General features: G+C 40.4%; 6 protein-coding genes across 6 annotated transcripts; 3 read left to right on the top strand and 3 right to left on the bottom strand.

Moving 5' to 3' along the window:
- Positions 1 to 1,649: 1,649 nt before the first annotated feature.
- Positions 1,650 to 3,036, top strand: C922_00635 (hypothetical protein; the record flags this gene model as incomplete). The annotated part of the gene is made up of 4 exons (XM_008816248.1): positions 1,650 to 2,043; positions 2,217 to 2,362; positions 2,598 to 2,780; positions 2,947 to 3,036. The coding sequence occupies 4 exons, from the start codon at positions 1,650 to 1,652 to the stop codon at positions 3,034 to 3,036; spliced, it is 813 nt and encodes a 270-aa protein (XP_008814470.1).
- Positions 3,037 to 3,485: 449 nt separating this feature from the next.
- Positions 3,486 to 7,379, bottom strand: C922_00634 (hypothetical protein; the record flags this gene model as incomplete). Its single annotated transcript, XM_008816247.1, has 1 exon — positions 3,486 to 7,379. The coding sequence occupies one exon, from the start codon at positions 7,377 to 7,379 to the stop codon at positions 3,486 to 3,488; it is 3,894 nt and encodes a 1,297-aa protein (XP_008814469.1).
- Positions 7,380 to 8,476: 1,097 nt separating this feature from the next.
- Positions 8,477 to 9,550, top strand: C922_00633 (GDPmannose 4,6-dehydratase; the record flags this gene model as incomplete). Its single annotated transcript, XM_008816246.1, has 1 exon — positions 8,477 to 9,550. One exon carries the CDS (start codon positions 8,477 to 8,479, stop codon positions 9,548 to 9,550), a length of 1,074 nt encoding a protein of 357 aa, XP_008814468.1.
- Positions 9,551 to 10,014: 464 nt separating this feature from the next.
- C922_00632 (30S ribosomal protein S9) lies at positions 10,015 to 10,443 on the bottom strand (the record flags this gene model as incomplete). Its single annotated transcript, XM_008816245.1, has 1 exon — positions 10,015 to 10,443. One exon carries the CDS (start codon positions 10,441 to 10,443, stop codon positions 10,015 to 10,017), a length of 429 nt encoding a protein of 142 aa, XP_008814467.1.
- A 2,545-nt stretch (positions 10,444 to 12,988) lies between these two features.
- C922_00631 (50S ribosomal protein L13e) lies at positions 12,989 to 13,843 on the top strand (the record flags this gene model as incomplete). Its single annotated transcript, XM_008816244.1, has 2 exons — positions 12,989 to 13,228; positions 13,436 to 13,843. 2 exons carry the CDS (start codon positions 12,989 to 12,991, stop codon positions 13,841 to 13,843), a joined length of 648 nt encoding a protein of 215 aa, XP_008814466.1.
- An 899-nt stretch (positions 13,844 to 14,742) lies between these two features.
- Positions 14,743 to 15,908, bottom strand: C922_00630 (hypothetical protein; the record flags this gene model as incomplete). Its single annotated transcript, XM_008816243.1, has 5 exons — positions 14,743 to 14,828; positions 15,056 to 15,140; positions 15,298 to 15,347; positions 15,493 to 15,562; positions 15,768 to 15,908. 5 exons carry the CDS (start codon positions 15,906 to 15,908, stop codon positions 14,743 to 14,745), a joined length of 432 nt encoding a protein of 143 aa, XP_008814465.1.
- Positions 15,909 to 15,951: the final 43 nt, after the last annotated feature.

Raw genomic sequence — 15,951 nt, 5'->3', positions numbered from 1 at the left:
ATAAGAACTTTGGACTTTTCTTTTTTTCTTCTCAGAAAAGTTCACCATATAGAAATAATGCTTACAGGGGGATTTAACACAAGAAATAAAAAATACTAATTAAATAAGAAAAATCAAGAAAAAATAAAGTTATTTTCATCCTTCCTTACGAATGTCAACAAGTGCTATAAATCCTATATTTATAATCTTACATTTATTTACGTATAGAAATTTTGTCCTGAAAATAATTTCTTTCTTTGTAAAATTTCAAGGTTATTCAAAAAATATATGTTACTAGCGCATCGTTAAAATTGTCATATATTACACCGTACTTTTTTTTTTTTTTTCTAATGTTTTTCATTTTTTTCATTTTTTTGAAACTCCTGTAGGATTATCCACAGGGTCGAAAGCAGATATGTTTTGACCCGCAGGGTGCCGCATATGGATAAAGTGGAAGGGAAAAAAAAGATGTGGGACATGTTATAAGGAGGCAGCAATTGTATTACTTATGTGCGCACTTTTGGGGGAGCTTCCTCTTTAGTAAGGGCACCCTTTTAACATGACGAATAATTTGCCCCCAGTGGTGCTTTTGCGCTGAAAAAAAAATTGGGCTTAGATAAAATCCTGAGCATAAAAAAATGGAACTTCTTCAGCTCAGTTAAAAGCTTTTGTTCCTGTCTGTATAAAATTGGAAAAAAAAAGAGAAAAAAAAAAAAAAAAAAAAGAAAGAAAAAAAAAAGCATACAAATGTAATCTTACGCTTTGTACACAATTGAGCAACTGAGCTCTTTGCAAATAATGGGGACTGCGAGAATGCGCCGCTTTTTCTGAGTAAAAATTTAACGAAACTGCTTTCGCCAAATTAAAAAGTAAGATGAGTCAATCGCACGGATCTCCATAACACGAGTTCAGAAATCTAACACCCCCCTGGGGTGTTCACTTTTATGCAGCTCCCTACTATGTTTATACATCTGCCGTTCCAAGCATACGTGAAAAAGGAGGAACATTGCGTTCTCCATAAGAAAGAAAGAAAAAAAAAAAGTATACATATAATTTGTGCGTTTATATAGATACATTGTAACCATGTCACCTTCGTCGCAGCGGACACATATGCCGAAAGAAGAAACATCGGTGGAGCGACCCATGAAAACGTTCCAATTGTCAGATAAACATACCAAGTCGCGAAACAAACTGAATAGGATACCTTAATGAGCCTACGTGACCTCCATGGAAGGATGGAATACGCATATGAACCATACCAAACAGTTCCATAGATAGGGGGTTGCCACATAGCCCACGCCGCACTGTACGCTTATTATTGCCCAGTTATGAACACGCTTAATCCCCCCCCATGTATCCACGTGCAAATAGCACCCATGTCTTTTGCTTGAAGTTTCAGTTTAATGATGAACGGAACATTTTAACTGCCTCTGTTTTTTCCAGAGGGACATCGTAAAGTGATTAATCAATTTGCTCTTAACAGTAAGCTGCTCCTTTTGGTAACTCTCTTCCGGGTCGTAAACGTAGCGTTACAGGTCTGTGCGTAAGGGGACGACCAGAACAAAACGAGATTCCCTCCCGTCGATTTAGCAACGAGCAACTGGCCACTCAGAAAACAAAGTGACCCGCCCACAGATCGCCAAACCTATCGCTCAATCCCTTTGCACAAAATGGAGGAACTCCAAAGCGAATTCGAAAAAATGAAAATAAAGTCAGACGCCGAGGAAGAAGAACAGGAAGGAGAAGAATCTGGACAGGAAAAAATATCCCAAAGAAAGCTCAGATACTTAAAAATGAAAGATAAGAAGGAAGAAAAAAAGCGAAAGAAGCAAGGCACGAAAGGTGCAGGTAATAAAAACGTCGTAGAGAATAATAGCAAAGTTAAAAGTAATGACTCCAAGGATGAACAGAAAAATGGCGACACTACTCGAGATGACGAAAATGCAAATGACGTTTCGAATAATTTAAATGAAAATAATGAGGAGGATCACAACGCTCTGTCAGAAAGTCCCCTGAGAAATAAGGAAACGAAATATGAGCCCGTCCTCGTGGATTACTGTAAAGGTGTGCCCTGCGTGCACGTGAATGCCCAAACAGGGGTGTAAAGACATGCCCAGCTGCGCCTCCCATATGTATTAGCTGTAAGGTACATTTTTGCGTCTTCTTTTTTTCCCCCTATAAGGGGACCCGAAAAATTAAAATTTTCCTTTTTTTTCTTTCGCTTTCTCCATATGCAGTTTGCGGCATGCCCTACGAATACTGCGAGTACGGAAACTCCTTCAGTCAGTGCAAGGAGGAGAACAAGGAGAAGTACAACTATGACATTGTAAAGGGAGACGGGGAAATGAGCAACATGCGACAGTCGAAGAAGACCCCGCAGAATGTAATACAAACACCAGCAGCCACGGGCGAAGCAGCGTGTGAAGAGTGGCGTGCAAAGTGACGTACAACGCACTGTTGTATATTTATTTCCCATATGACTGCATGTAGTGGACAGTGTTTCCTTCATCGTACCTGCTGCTGTTGTAGCTGCTTCTTTCGGCGTCAGTGCTGGCAACTACGCAGGGCACTTCATATCCTCTCCCATTTCCACCCCTCCTGTTTTTCTTCCCCTTTAGACGACTGAAAAAATTACCATACAAAAGATCACGCGGGCACGAAAAAAAGTTGTTATCGTTGTCGTGGGGTTACATACGTATGTCAAATTGGACAAAATGGCAAAAATATTTTCGCGCTTCTATGCGTGCGGGGCGTCGGTTATCAAGGGGACAAATGGGGCCCCTGACCAGATAGACATACAGGTATGTCATCTCTCTTCTTGCGCGTGAATAATGCGTACGTGCATAAATGCATTCAGGTGTTCGGCATATATGTGCCCTTTTTTTCCACTGATGTGCCCAATTGTTGTGTGAAGCGTACCCCCACGTGGTTCAATTTTTATCAATTCTTCCCTTATCCTCCTCTCAGGGAAATGTAGAACATAACATTGTCGAAGTCATAATGAAGAACTGCCCCGAAATTCCAGAAGGCGTCTTCGTAACGTTGCCCCCCAAGTAGGTGCATAAATGAGGGCATAGGTTTTAGGACTTGTATTCAACTTTCCCCTTACCACGAGGAAAAGACGTACACTTATATGCTCCTTTGGATGTATGAGGTGATGAATACGTTTGGCAGTACGATGCGCGTTTGGGTCCTCTGGGGAACTGCTCTCTGGAACCGTTCTGTGGAACCGTTCTGTGAAACCGCTCTGCTTATGATACCATGATAATTTGGCTGTCTACTTCGCGGAACTGCTTCAATCGTCGGGTAGCCGCGAAAAAAATGTGGACGCATCCCCCAGTGAATATCCCCCCAACGATGCTACTCTGCATGTGTGTTACCCAACATAGTGACGTTTCTGAGCAATCAGGGTGGCCCTCATTATTCTCATTAATTGTGCTTGTGTGCGTACGTCTCTATATAGAAAAGCTTCTACCCATGTTAGCTAATTTGAATGGGGCTGCAGTTCACCTTTTCCAGCGCTTCCAATTCTTTATTTTTATTTTCCCGGAGGAACCTTTGCCTCCAAAATTTTTCTTATTGACTTTTTTCTTTTCGAAAATGTCTCCCTCCTCCTGATCAGTTATTTGTTCAATATTTTCTCTTTCATTCCTATCCTTTGCATATTGCGTTTCTAAGAACTGCAAAATTTTATAGTCGTAATTATCGTACACTATTTGGTCATAATTTTCTTGATTTTGATTTTTTTCCTCTTCCTGTGCGTCTGCATATGGGTGGCCTTTCTCACGTTCGTTATGGAGGGAGTTGTTCGCGGTGTCGTTCTGAGCAGTACCACAAACAGCCCTGCTGCGTTGGGGATAATGGATTAGCTGCTGCTGCGGATTCTGTTGCTGCGGATGCTGCGGACGCTTATGTCCATGCTGGTCGGCTGGATGGTTACCCCCTCTGAGCGCTCTGCTCTCGCGCGGGTTAACCATGTGGAGCGTGTCAAAGGAATGCAAAATGAAGTGATAAAAGTTCTGTATAAAATCCTGCACATTGTAAAAGGTAAAGACATTCTGGTAATCAAATATGTAGACAACTTTGTGGACATTAGTTAAATTTTTGATCATGTAAAAATCGTGAGTTGTCAAAATGTAATTGCCTTGATAAATATAATTTAGAAAATTTAAGAGAAGATTTTTTAAGTAAATATCTAAATTGTTATTTATTTCGTCGAGGAGAAGCAAATTTGATTTTTTTAAAAATAACGAAAGGAATAGTATTCGTACTTTTTCCCCTCCACTTTTATCTTTCATGCATGTGGAGCTATCGATGTAGAATATTTTAAGCAGGGCTTTTATTTTCTCCTGAATGTTGGTCACGTCCTGTTCGTTGCAGAACGGCTTGGTTTTGTTTAGAACGTAGAAAAAGAAGTGCTCCTTGGAGGGGGAGATAGAAATGGCATTGTCAAAATCCCCCCCGTCATAATTTTCCATAGCGACATCGTCTACGCGGTCCACATCCATACCGTCGTCGAAGTGAACTCCTTTGTAATTCACTTTCTCAATTAGGTACCTAAAATATTCGTTGATTTCTAGGTTCAATTTTTTAATCATATTTTGCTCAAAGTAGGTCAAGAGAACGTTGTCGAAGTTGCAGTGTATGGTGCCTTCGAAGTTTTCCATTTTGTCTTTTGTTGGACTTGCCCTGTTGCTTGGTTCTCCACCATGCAGGTAGGCATCTCCCTCTGGATATTCCTCCTCATCCTCGCTATCTCCGTAGGCATATGCGCTTCTTCTATGTCTACCTGCTTCCGACCGCATCTGAAAGTTGTACCTATTCGTCAATATCTTAAAAAGGGTGGATTTTCCAATTCCATTTTTTCCCAAGAGGAGAACATTTTCTCCGCTGTTTATTGTTAGATTGAGGTTTTTAAAGATGTATTTTTTTTTTTTTTTTTTTCTATCCCAAAAGTAGAAGGAGAAGTTGTCGAATTCGTAGAGTGAGATGTTATTCTTTGCGTACCTTTCGCCTGTTTCTATCAGCTCGTTGTTTTTTATTTTTTTGCTCATATCGATGAGGATGTTCTTATTCATGTTCCCTTCTATGTCCTTCATTTTGTTGTAGACGAAGGATTCCACGCCTTCTTCCTCTTGTGTGGTGCACTCATCGGCGTAGGGAGCGGTATGCTCAGCGGATTTCTCTTCGATGTTTTCACCATTGGAATTCCCCTCAGCAGTGTCACGTGACATGCGGCCGTGATTTTCCCTTCCCTCTTCTACTCCGCCCTCACTGGGGACCCTCTTTCCCGTCCCCTTCTCACTCTTCCTGCTATATATCAAATTATAGTACATGTACTGATAATTGAGCGTGCTATCAAAAAGAGTAGAGTACACATTTTGATATAATTTAAATTCTTCTTCTTTTCTTCTTAAAGATTGATGCATGAATTCGTTTTTTTTTTTTTTCTTGACTTGATCTATGGCAGCACTTAGTTGGTCCATAATTTTTTTCAATTCTTCTTTTTTTTTCCTCCTATTGTCAAAGAGTATCTTCATACTGTGTAAGTATTGTGTGTAATTTCCTTTAAAAAAGGTAATGTTCGAATTGTGTTCATTTTTTCTCTGTAGTTCATGTGCAACATCAGAGTGAATAGCTTGATGTCCACTTCGGCTTATCCTTTTTAATAATGCCATGTTGTTAAAATCGATGTCATGTCCATAAATTTTGTTAAAATCTAAAATTCGATTGCACAATTTGCTCACTAGGAAGAAATCATGGCTAGCCAAAACGATGCCGATTTCTTTATACTTGAGAGAATAGTGAAAAATGTTCATAACGAAGAAGATGTTAAATATGTCCAGGTTGTTATTTATTTCGTCTATTAGCAGAAGTTTGGCATTGCTCAGGAGAAGCAGTAGGAGGTACACTCGGATAATGTAGCCGTTGCTCAAATTGCTCAGTTTTATATGAAGCAAATTTTTTAAATTCAAAATGTTGAGGTATTTATGGAAATTCATTTTTACTTGGTTTATCTCTTTGAAGACATTCTCCTTTTCGTGTATGTACAGTTTTAGTACCATTTGGAAAAGTTTGGACTGCTCGAAGGGTTCCGCCTGCTCGTTGGTCGATAGTCTCCTCGCTTTCGTTTCTACGGAGTCGATACTGTTAACGTTATTTTTCGTGATGTGGCTCCCTGGCCTTAGAGAGATCTCTTTCCCATTTGGGCTATCATCCGCAGGATATTTCTCAGTACCCCTCCCAGTGACACATCGATTGGACCTTTCGCCATCATCCCCCACAGCAAACCTTTGGACAGCGTCCAAATTTCTGTACCGACTGATCTCCCTTTCGATATAATTTAACACCTCATATTTGTCTAAAATGGGTTGATAAAAGTTTAGTACCTTTTCAAACACCGTCAAATTGTTCTTTTCCAGAAGGTGAATATTCTGCTTGAAATAAAAGATGCCGTTTTTAAAAAAAAGATCATTGTCGTTGCCTCTTTTTTTCTTATTGCTCTTCTCAAAATAGGACACATCTCTATTTTTTATAATCGATGAAAGTTGGGACAACTCGAGAGAATTCCTTCTCATGTGGTGCAAAATTTTGTAAAGAAAGTCGAATTTATTTTTCTTCACCATGGCGTGCATGTTCTCCTCCGTTAGGGTAAAATTTGTCACCCCTTCGTTGGAAACTTTGTTATTTATCATTACACTTTTGTTGCTGTTATCTGAATGGTCAAAAATTAGGTTTAAGAGTGACGTTTTTCCACAGCCATTGTTGCCTATAAGTCCGACACACTCCGATTTGTGCAGCTGAAAATTCAAATTGGTTATAAGTTTCTTGCTACTAATTTCGTAGTTCAAATTGTGGACGGTTAGGATCACTTTGTTTTCTTCCTTCTCCTCGTAGTGTTTCTCCAGCACGTTGTAGATGTTCATGTTATATTTCGGAGACAGCATCCGGTCCTCTTCGTCTCCCTCCGCGTTCAGGAGTTTCTCGTACGCCGCAAGGCGCTCCTCGCGGGCTATGTCGTCCGTTTGTTCATCTTCTACTGCATCATCTTTGTCGTCTTCTTCTACATCGTCTTCGTCGTCTGCTACTGCATCGTCTTCGTCGTCTTCTTCTACATCGTCTTCGTCGTCTGCTACTGCATCCTCTTCATGCCCATACTTCGCTCTCTTGCTGCGCCCACCTAGCAGGGCTTGACCCCGCCTCTCACCCCCAACGCGCAGTGGTCCCCTGCCCCCGAATGTTTCCCTCTTCAAATGGTAGACATGATAATCACGCGCGACATTCGCTGCATGCAAATTGTTTAAAAAGGAACTTTGATTTTTATATTTACTGATTTGTAAACCTTTGCAGCGATGAACGTAACACCATGTCAGGAGGGAAAGAAGGAATACAACGAACATGTTATACCATAGTGTAGCACGTGGGGGGCGACAAGGAAGGCAGAAGGAGAGGAAAAAAACAAAAAAAAAGGAACGCCTCAAAAATGGGAAAACTCCTCAAAGTGGGAACCTCCCTCAAAACAAGGACAAATAAAAAAACAAGTCAATGGTAAAAAAAGTTAGTCTAACTGTTGCTGCTGCAACGAAAAAAAAAAAAAACATTCCGCAGAGCGCTTTGGAAGAATTGCTCTCTATCTAATTGTCACTTCGGAGGGGTTGAAAGAAGAAAAAATGAATGACACGAATGAATAGGAAAAAGAAAAAAATAAAATAAAATGGCGAATAGCTTCTTCCCGTTCAAGCGTGCAGCTGGAAGAGGCATTTCCTGAAGCGAGGAACAAGGTCGAAGGAGGAACGATAGGTTCGTACGTCGCTCGATAAAACGGCAGTGTGGCTGGATGCAGATATGTATATAAATAAATATATATTGTTTTTTTTTCTTTTTCTTTTTTTTGTTGTTATTTTTTCTTTTTTTTGTTTTTTTTTTTGTGCTTAGTTGCATGCTTGCTTTTGCCATGAAATATTCCTGTCCCAGCCGCCCCTTTGCACACTTATTTGGATACACTTTTGTTCTCATTGTTCCTGCCTACTGCGGAAGGAACATTTGCCCAGGCATCGCAAGATAGAAGAAACATCTATGAGAAGCGTCTGTTTAGTTATGTAGTGCAAGAAAAATTGAAGAAAAAAAAAATAGGAGGCACAAAAGATCATTTCCTTTATTCATCGGAATAACAATTTTTTCGTGCTTCACTTTTTGTTGTCCATTCATAGGTGTACACCATGCGTTATGTATAGGATGATGGGCAGTTTAGACAAATAAGAGAGCCCCTTTGCAGAAGTGAAAAATTAGCAAGTGTTCGTTCTGCGTCTGCTGTTCCCCGCGTGTGATTTTGCCCGCACCTTTTCAGCTTTTTATAAACAAAACGTTTGCCATTAGGGGCGGTCCGCGACACAGAAAAGGTTTGCCGCAATTTTTCCGTCTGTGCGCTGTCCCCGTGTTGCCCCTGTGCCGCCTCTGCGCTTCCCCTGTACCGCCTCTGCACCGTCTGACCCCCCGAATGAACGTCGCGCTCATCTTCGGCATCACCGGGCAGGATGGCTCGTACCTGAGCGAGCTGCTGCTGGAGAAGGGGTACATCGTACATGGGGTCATTCGCAGGTGCAGCTCATTTAACACCAAAAGGATAGATCACATTTTTGATCAGCTCCATTTGCATTATGGTGATGTCCTAGACAGCAGCAGTATCTGCAATTTGATAAGGGAAATAAAACCTACAGAAATTTATAACTTAGCTGCACAGAGCCATGTAAAGGTTAGTTTCGAATTGCCCGTCTACACAGCCGAAACCACGGCAGTAGGAACCTTACGCATACTGGAAGCAATAAAAATTTCGAAGCTACCCAATATAAAATTTTATAATGCTTCTACCTCGGAGTTGTATGGATGCTGCACTGATGATATACAACAGGAATGCACTCCATTTAATCCTGTCTCCCCTTACGCAATTGCAAAATTGTATGCTCATTACATAACGATATGTTACAGAAAAGCGTATCAAATGTTCTGTGTGAATGGAATTCTGTTTAATCATGAAAGCCCAAGGAGAGGGGAAACCTTCGTAACTCGCAAAATTACCAGGGGGGTAGCAAACATCTGCAAAAATAAGCAAGACACCATAGTATTAGGGGATCTTTCTGCCTACCGAGATTGGGGACATGCAAAGGATTATGTCCGTGCTATGTATCTAATGCTACAACAGGATGAGCCTGACGACTTTGTCATAAGCTCAAATGAAAAACATACGGTGAAGGAATTTTGCGAAATTTCATTTTCCTTCGTTGGCATTTTTTTAAAATGGAAAGGAACGGGCTTTCAAGAGATCGGGGTCGACCAACACGATCGCGTGCTTATTAGAAAAGACGCCAAATATTATCGAGAGTGCGATGTGTTCCATTTGCATGGCGATTCTTCTAAGGCCCGCCAAGTGCTGCAGTGGGCTCCGACGTATTCCTTCTTTCAACTCATTTATGAGATGCTCAGATATGACTTCGAGCAGTGGAGTCTGCCTATTGATAATTTCGACACGTGTGTCCGCAGGTACGAGCTTTACCGGAGTGCGGCTAAGAAGTAGCAACACCGTGGTGGTGGTGGTGGGCAGCTATCATCACCACACCTGGCATATGCGTCCCTCCCCCGATGGGGCGTGTACCTTCCAATTATTTGTTACCAACAAAGTTGGGCTCCCTCCCAAGTTATTTTTTTTTTTGTCTACATCGAACCTTTTGCACATTTCACACTGCAATTTGTGTGTTTATGGGCTTCCTTTTCTGTCAGCCTGCTGAACATGTGCAATTGTGTGGCCCCTACTAATGAGTCCCACATGCCTAGTACGTAATTTTTTTTCCCCTCAATTGTATAGCATAATTGCAATGCTTATGTGAAATGGTTAAAGTGGTTACGTTACTACGACGTGGGTGAAATAAAATATATACACATTAGCATACAGGCAAAAAGGAAAGAAAAAGAAAAAAAAATAAAGTGAACATTAAAATAAAGTAGAAATTAACATAAAGTGAACAATAAAATGAAGTAGAATTATCTGTACGATTTCTGGTATCTCGCGCGAGCACCCTTTCCACCGAATTTCTTCGGTTCACATCTTCTTGTGTCTCCAACAAGCAGCGTCCTGTCGTACCTTAATAAAGCATCCTTTAATTCTTTCTTCGTAGATTCGTCGACATATTTCTGGTAATATGAAATCACTCCTTTTCCAATGGCTTGTCTGATTGCGTAAATTTGGGCGGTTTGACCACCTCCTTTAACTCGGATACGAATGTCCAAGTTTTTTAATTTTGCTGATCCGATTAACCATAAGGGTTCGTACACTTTAGTTCTCAATATGTAGGGCTCCACTAAGTCAAGATTTTTTCCGTTCAATTTGATTAGACCCTTTCCATTGGTCACGGTTGCCACGGCAACGGATGTTTTCTGTAGAGATAGGCAGAGGGAAAAAAGGAATTCCATGTGGAGATTCTACGGAGCTGGTGGTTTATCTATGGGGTCGGAGGAGGAAAAAATCACACCAAAACGACAAGGCACAATGCCTCGATTGCTGGCGTGCTGATATGTTATGCCAACTGTCATGGGTAGCTCAGGGGGGGGGCCAATTTGAAGAGAGGATGAGAAAATCCATTACGCGATTTTTTCTTATCCTCCTTGGTAGAGACGTGGCAAAAAATGAACAATTATGTAGGGCGGCTTATATCACTTCACCCTGTCAACCTTGAAATGAAGCGCGAAAAAAGGACACCACTTCATTAACCCATATGGTATTATTTGGCCAAGCGTAACGGTGCCGCAGAAACAGTTTATTGGCAAAGGGAGAGTTGTACACAGAAGCTGGGATTCTCATATGCAGGTTGGGACTCAGTATAGGCAGCTAAATGGGTCGAAAAATCGGTGTGTGCCCCTCTCTCCCCTTGGCTATTTCCTCTGTTTCGCAACAACTCGGGTTGACTTTTATGTTTTTTTTTTTTTCCTTTTTTCTTTTTTCCTCCTTTTACACTCCTTGTGGTACCTTTTTTCCAAAGGTTTGGACTCTCTTCACTTTAATCGTCATTTTTTTCTGTAACGGGAATGGCAAAACAGGTGAAGTAAAATTTAACACAGGGTGAATCGTGCATTGGGGGTTGGGAGAAGCAAACCAACGACGCATGTTTCGCAGGCTGCACGAGAGGCTTACATCATAACGAGTACATATGGCCACGTAAGTGCGTCACGACGTCGGCATTAGGACCAAACATGACAAATAACGCAGTAAGTTTCAAATTGTGCCACTTTGTCACTAATTTGCAGGCTGCGCTTCTTACCGTGAAAGGGTGACTTAATGGGGGGTTAAAACTCAAAATTTAAGGGAAGAAAATTTTTATCTCCTCAAAGGAAAAGTTGTATTCTCCTCAAAATAGTGGTACATAGATGTATCATCCCTTTTTTGTTCATTTGATTTATTGCATAATTACTTTTGCGGTTTGTTTATTTATTTATTTATTTTTTTTTTTTTACATATGCTTTTTTTAAAAGAACGAGAGAGGGGAATATTAAGAAGACGAGCCATGCCAATTTAAGAGCATATGCATATTTAATTTTTACGTCCTTACAAAAATGGTGTACATATATTTTACGCCCGGCTCGTTAAAAAACGGTATGAGATTCCCACAATGCAATGCGATATATGTTTATACTTCTATTTGAAAAACCGCGTTGACGCTTTTCAGAAACCCGAGATATACATATAAATCACTTAAGTATCGTCACGTGCTGCACGTAAATAATGAAGTATGCGGCGTGTACGTGAAAACGCACAACAGTTTTATTTTGCTGGTTAGGCTGATACAAGCGCGTTTTTTTTTTTTTTTAAACCGTTTTCCATTCCATATGTAAAAATAATTGTTCAGCCCATGAGGTGCGCCTTAAAAATAACGCCATCCCCACACGGAGCAGTAACATATAACATATTATAATACAATTAAAATGCTGTGCGCGACGCTACAGGGCAATTATTTCTTGAAGGGAACGCGCGCTGCTACCTTTTGGCGCCCCACTTTAATCACTCCAAAGAAGGAAAAAGGGACCCACCCTGCCTAGAAGTACATATGGAAAGGTGCTATGTATAATGCAAAACGTCATGGCCCTCTTTTTCCGAAAGCAGCAAAAAACTGCGCAATATTTTTATACGTATTCTGTTCACAAAAAATATTCGTTCGCTCATTTGCGCTGTAGCACTTAAGGGAAGAAGCGGCACTCACACGTGAAGAACAAAATATGGTCGTGCAAAACGAATAATAGTTATTGTCGCGTGATATTTTTCATTTTAACTATTCTTGCAATTTTATAAGATCAGAGAAAGGTATCATTTTTTTTTTCTTTTTTTCCATCGTTTCGCGGCATCAGAATTTTGTTGCTTCGTAACCCCAGCGATTTATTTACCGCTCAGTACATTTCTCTACAACTGTTCCCTACCCCTTGCTGTTTTTAAATTCTCCCGCGACGCAGTTTTAAGTAAAGGTAAAATCTTTTATGAGGAGATGTAAAGCAATGCCAAGTTGAAGCGATTAAAAGCGCATACCATCGTGCGATGAGGTACCCCGCGGGTGTTACATGGATGCTGTGCGAATGCTTCGTCAAATGAGAGCGTTTCAGTCAGCCGAATGGGCAACGAGGTCCCCGAAAAGCCCTTTCAATTTCGAGAGATGTAAAGCGAGGCACACATTACGCGCTTTTCACGGGGGAGAGATAACAGCACGGCATTTACCTTTTCCGCGCTGTTCATGGAGAGATGCGCAAAAGAGCGCGCATAAATAAGGATGAAACGTTTGCGAACGGCACATGTGTGCCTGTGCAGCGTTGTACGCGGCAAGAAAGAGTAGAACGGCGCGATCACCTCGCGAATGCACAAGTGTCCCTGTAGAATAGCAAATATTTTCACATAGTGCTTCACTTTTTTTTCCCCCCAAGTCATCACATTTTTTCTTTTTTCACCTCCGCACCGCTCAGCGAGTAACTTGCCAAAATGGTGTCACACAACAACGTATTGCCAAATGTTCACCTGCACAAATGGTGGCAAAGGTATGTCAGAGTAAATTTCAGTAAAAATATAAAAAAGAAAAAAAGAAGATTGTTAAGGGAAAAGAGAAGAAAGGCAAATGCAGGAACCCCCATTGAAAAATTGCACCCCATAGTGCAGTGCCCAACTCAAAGGTACAATTTCAGATCCAGACTTGGAAGAGGTTTCACCCTCGAGGAATTGAAGGTACGTATTTTATATGTACCACGAAATGGTGATGCGTATAGTTTGCTGTGCACATCGCACACCAGTTGCCTTTATCCCGTTCTATACAGTCATGTAATGAATGAGTTTAAAAATTTTTTACTTTTATCGACGCCCTTTTTATTAACCCCCTATCCTAATGCTAATTACGCCTCTTGTATACTTTCCCCACGTTGTGCACCTCTATAGGGAGCCAAGTTAAATCCCCTTGCAGCCCAGAGCATAGGAATCTGTGTGGATAAAAGGAGAAAAAATAGATGCGAAGAAACATTAAAGAAAAACATCGAAAGATTGGAGAAATATAAAGAATGCCTAGTTATGATCCCCTTGAAGAATAGGAAAACTAAAAAGGGCATTGGAGGAATACCAGCGGACACGAGCAAAGAAGTAGTTAAAGAATTAAGAAAGAAGAAACAATTACGTAGTATATTCAAGAAGGAAAGAAACACTAAGCCGTTCTTTGAGTCCATTGAGGTGTCCAAGATAGACAAATCCTACTTGGCATATAAAACATTACGTAGAGCTAAACTAACCGAAAGAAGAAAGAACAAACAGCAACAGAGAAAAGACATAAAGAGAAAGTCCAAGGATAATTGATAGATATGTCTACATGCAGAAATTGCAAGAAAAAAAGAGGAAACAGACAAAACGGCCACACAGAAATATGCATGTTGTTGTTTATTTGTTCAGTTATATCTCACGTATAACATCCTTTGCAACACGTCCCCAGCTGGTATAGAATCAAATTTTTAATACCTTTTTTATTTTATATTTTTCTCTTTTTTTTTACACCTGCGTAAGCAGCTAAGAGTTTAACGAAAAAAAAAAAAAAGAAAAAAACATAACAAAACAAAACAAAACGAAACACGTATATAACCTTTTTTCACACTTTGGAAGCTCTTTTTTTAATTAAAAGAAAAGGTACACCCCATGTGTATGTAAATTTGAATACATCTTTACATATACGTAGGCTCTCACGAATGGGTAACTTCACAGAGGGGGAATTATCCCTCCGCTGCGCTTTAATAGGAACAGCAGCGTTAATGGTAATACTTTAAAAATGGGAGGCAGGGTAATGCCGTCAAAAAGGGATAACGCAGCTGCGCCCGTATAAATTTGTGCAAAAAAAAAAAAAAAATGATACAAATGGTACAAATGGCATATAAAAAAAGTGTGGAGCGGTGGATACACACTTCCCCACACAAATGTGGCATATACCTCCATAAGTGTCAAGCACAAAATTAGGCTTCTTTCAAAATGAGTTAATCGGTTTGCCAAATAAAAAAGCGGAAAATCGTTCGGGCTCCTTACCAAAGGGTTTTTAAAAGCTGTTCCTTGACAGGCTTCTATGAACGCTCCAGTTCCCTTAAATGGCGCAAAAAGGCGATGGCACAATGTGGGGCAGGCATAGAAACACATAACAGCAACCTTTTCATGAAGGTTGAAAAAACAGGGGAAAATGGTCTACCCCGCAAACCCCTCTTAAGAAAAACAGCTTACTGCATAATCATGGAAATGTTCTCCTCAACTTTTAACTGAATGAACAGGTTCTTCAAAAATCGCTTGCATTTGAGCAGCGTTACTAAAAAGGGGAAAAAAAAAAATAGAATAAAATAGAATAAAAAAAAATAAAATAAAAAAACAATGTAGGCACAAAAGTTCCACTTAGAGATGGGTGCCACTTATGCGTGAACACGTTGGATCTACTACCCATCCGGTGCTTTTGTGAATATGTTGCTTCCATCAGAAGCGAATATAAATATTGCTCCTGAAATAGCACAGCTAAAAGGATCCCTCTGCGCGTCCTACCTCCAATGTATAGAATTTGAACGTCCAGGTAATCATCACACAGGGTTACAAATTGCGCCAAAAGAGAAATGTCTTGTTTGAACCTCTAAAAAGGGGGGAAGCAACATGCTCCATGCTTATACTCGCAGTGATTATTTTATGTCGTTGCGGAAGTAGCATTTTAACTTTAAATTTTTAGCTTTTTTTTTTTTTCTTTTTTTTTCCTTAATTTGATCATTTGTCCAGCGGGCACATGTACTCACATTACTAGTTCGGATGATAAAAAGTCGAAGCCTCAAATTTGCGAAGATGACTAAGAGGGGGAAAGAAGACAAAATGGGAAAGTGAATAATCGTGGGGGCTCAATCTGCAAGTTATTAGCGCTTTCGCAGGTAAGTTGATTTTCGCATTACTTCTACTTCCTCAATGTATGATATATATTTTTTTTTTTTTTTTACCGACGAAGCGAGAAAAAATTAAGCTTTTGTATATCTTCCCATACAGCGTTGTTGCTTTCCTATCGAATTCCTACAGGAAGGGGTCATTTTAAGGTAGGAGCAGATCTGGGTGAGTGGCCGCCACAATGTTCTAAACACACGGGAGGATATCATTTTGATTTTTGCGCACTTGTGTACTGCCACGTATGTATGCACATACGGCTATGTGATAGACACACAGTGGAGCAGTGTGTGGAGACCTGTCTGTGCTGGGACAGATAAAAGCTCAGTCATACTTCCTTAATCATAACGTTCAGCGGCATGCTTGAACTTTCGAGAATTTTAAAAATTTCCTCCTCTTGCTTTTTGGTGACCACTCCCCTTTTTTTCCCACAATAGAATTTACACAGAATCCAGATGTAGTCTTTCCTTGCCATTTTGAGGTAAGCAGTGGAGCGCCTTGAGTATGTCTCGATTCGT

This window comes from Plasmodium inui, assembly GCF_000524495.1.
Source record: "Plasmodium inui San Antonio 1 unplaced genomic scaffold supercont1.2, whole genome shotgun sequence".
NCBI classification, from domain to species: Eukaryota; Apicomplexa; class Aconoidasida; order Haemosporida; family Plasmodiidae; genus Plasmodium; species Plasmodium inui.
The sequence above is the reverse complement of the archived record's forward strand: the minus strand, read 5'-3'. Positions and strand labels throughout refer to the sequence as shown.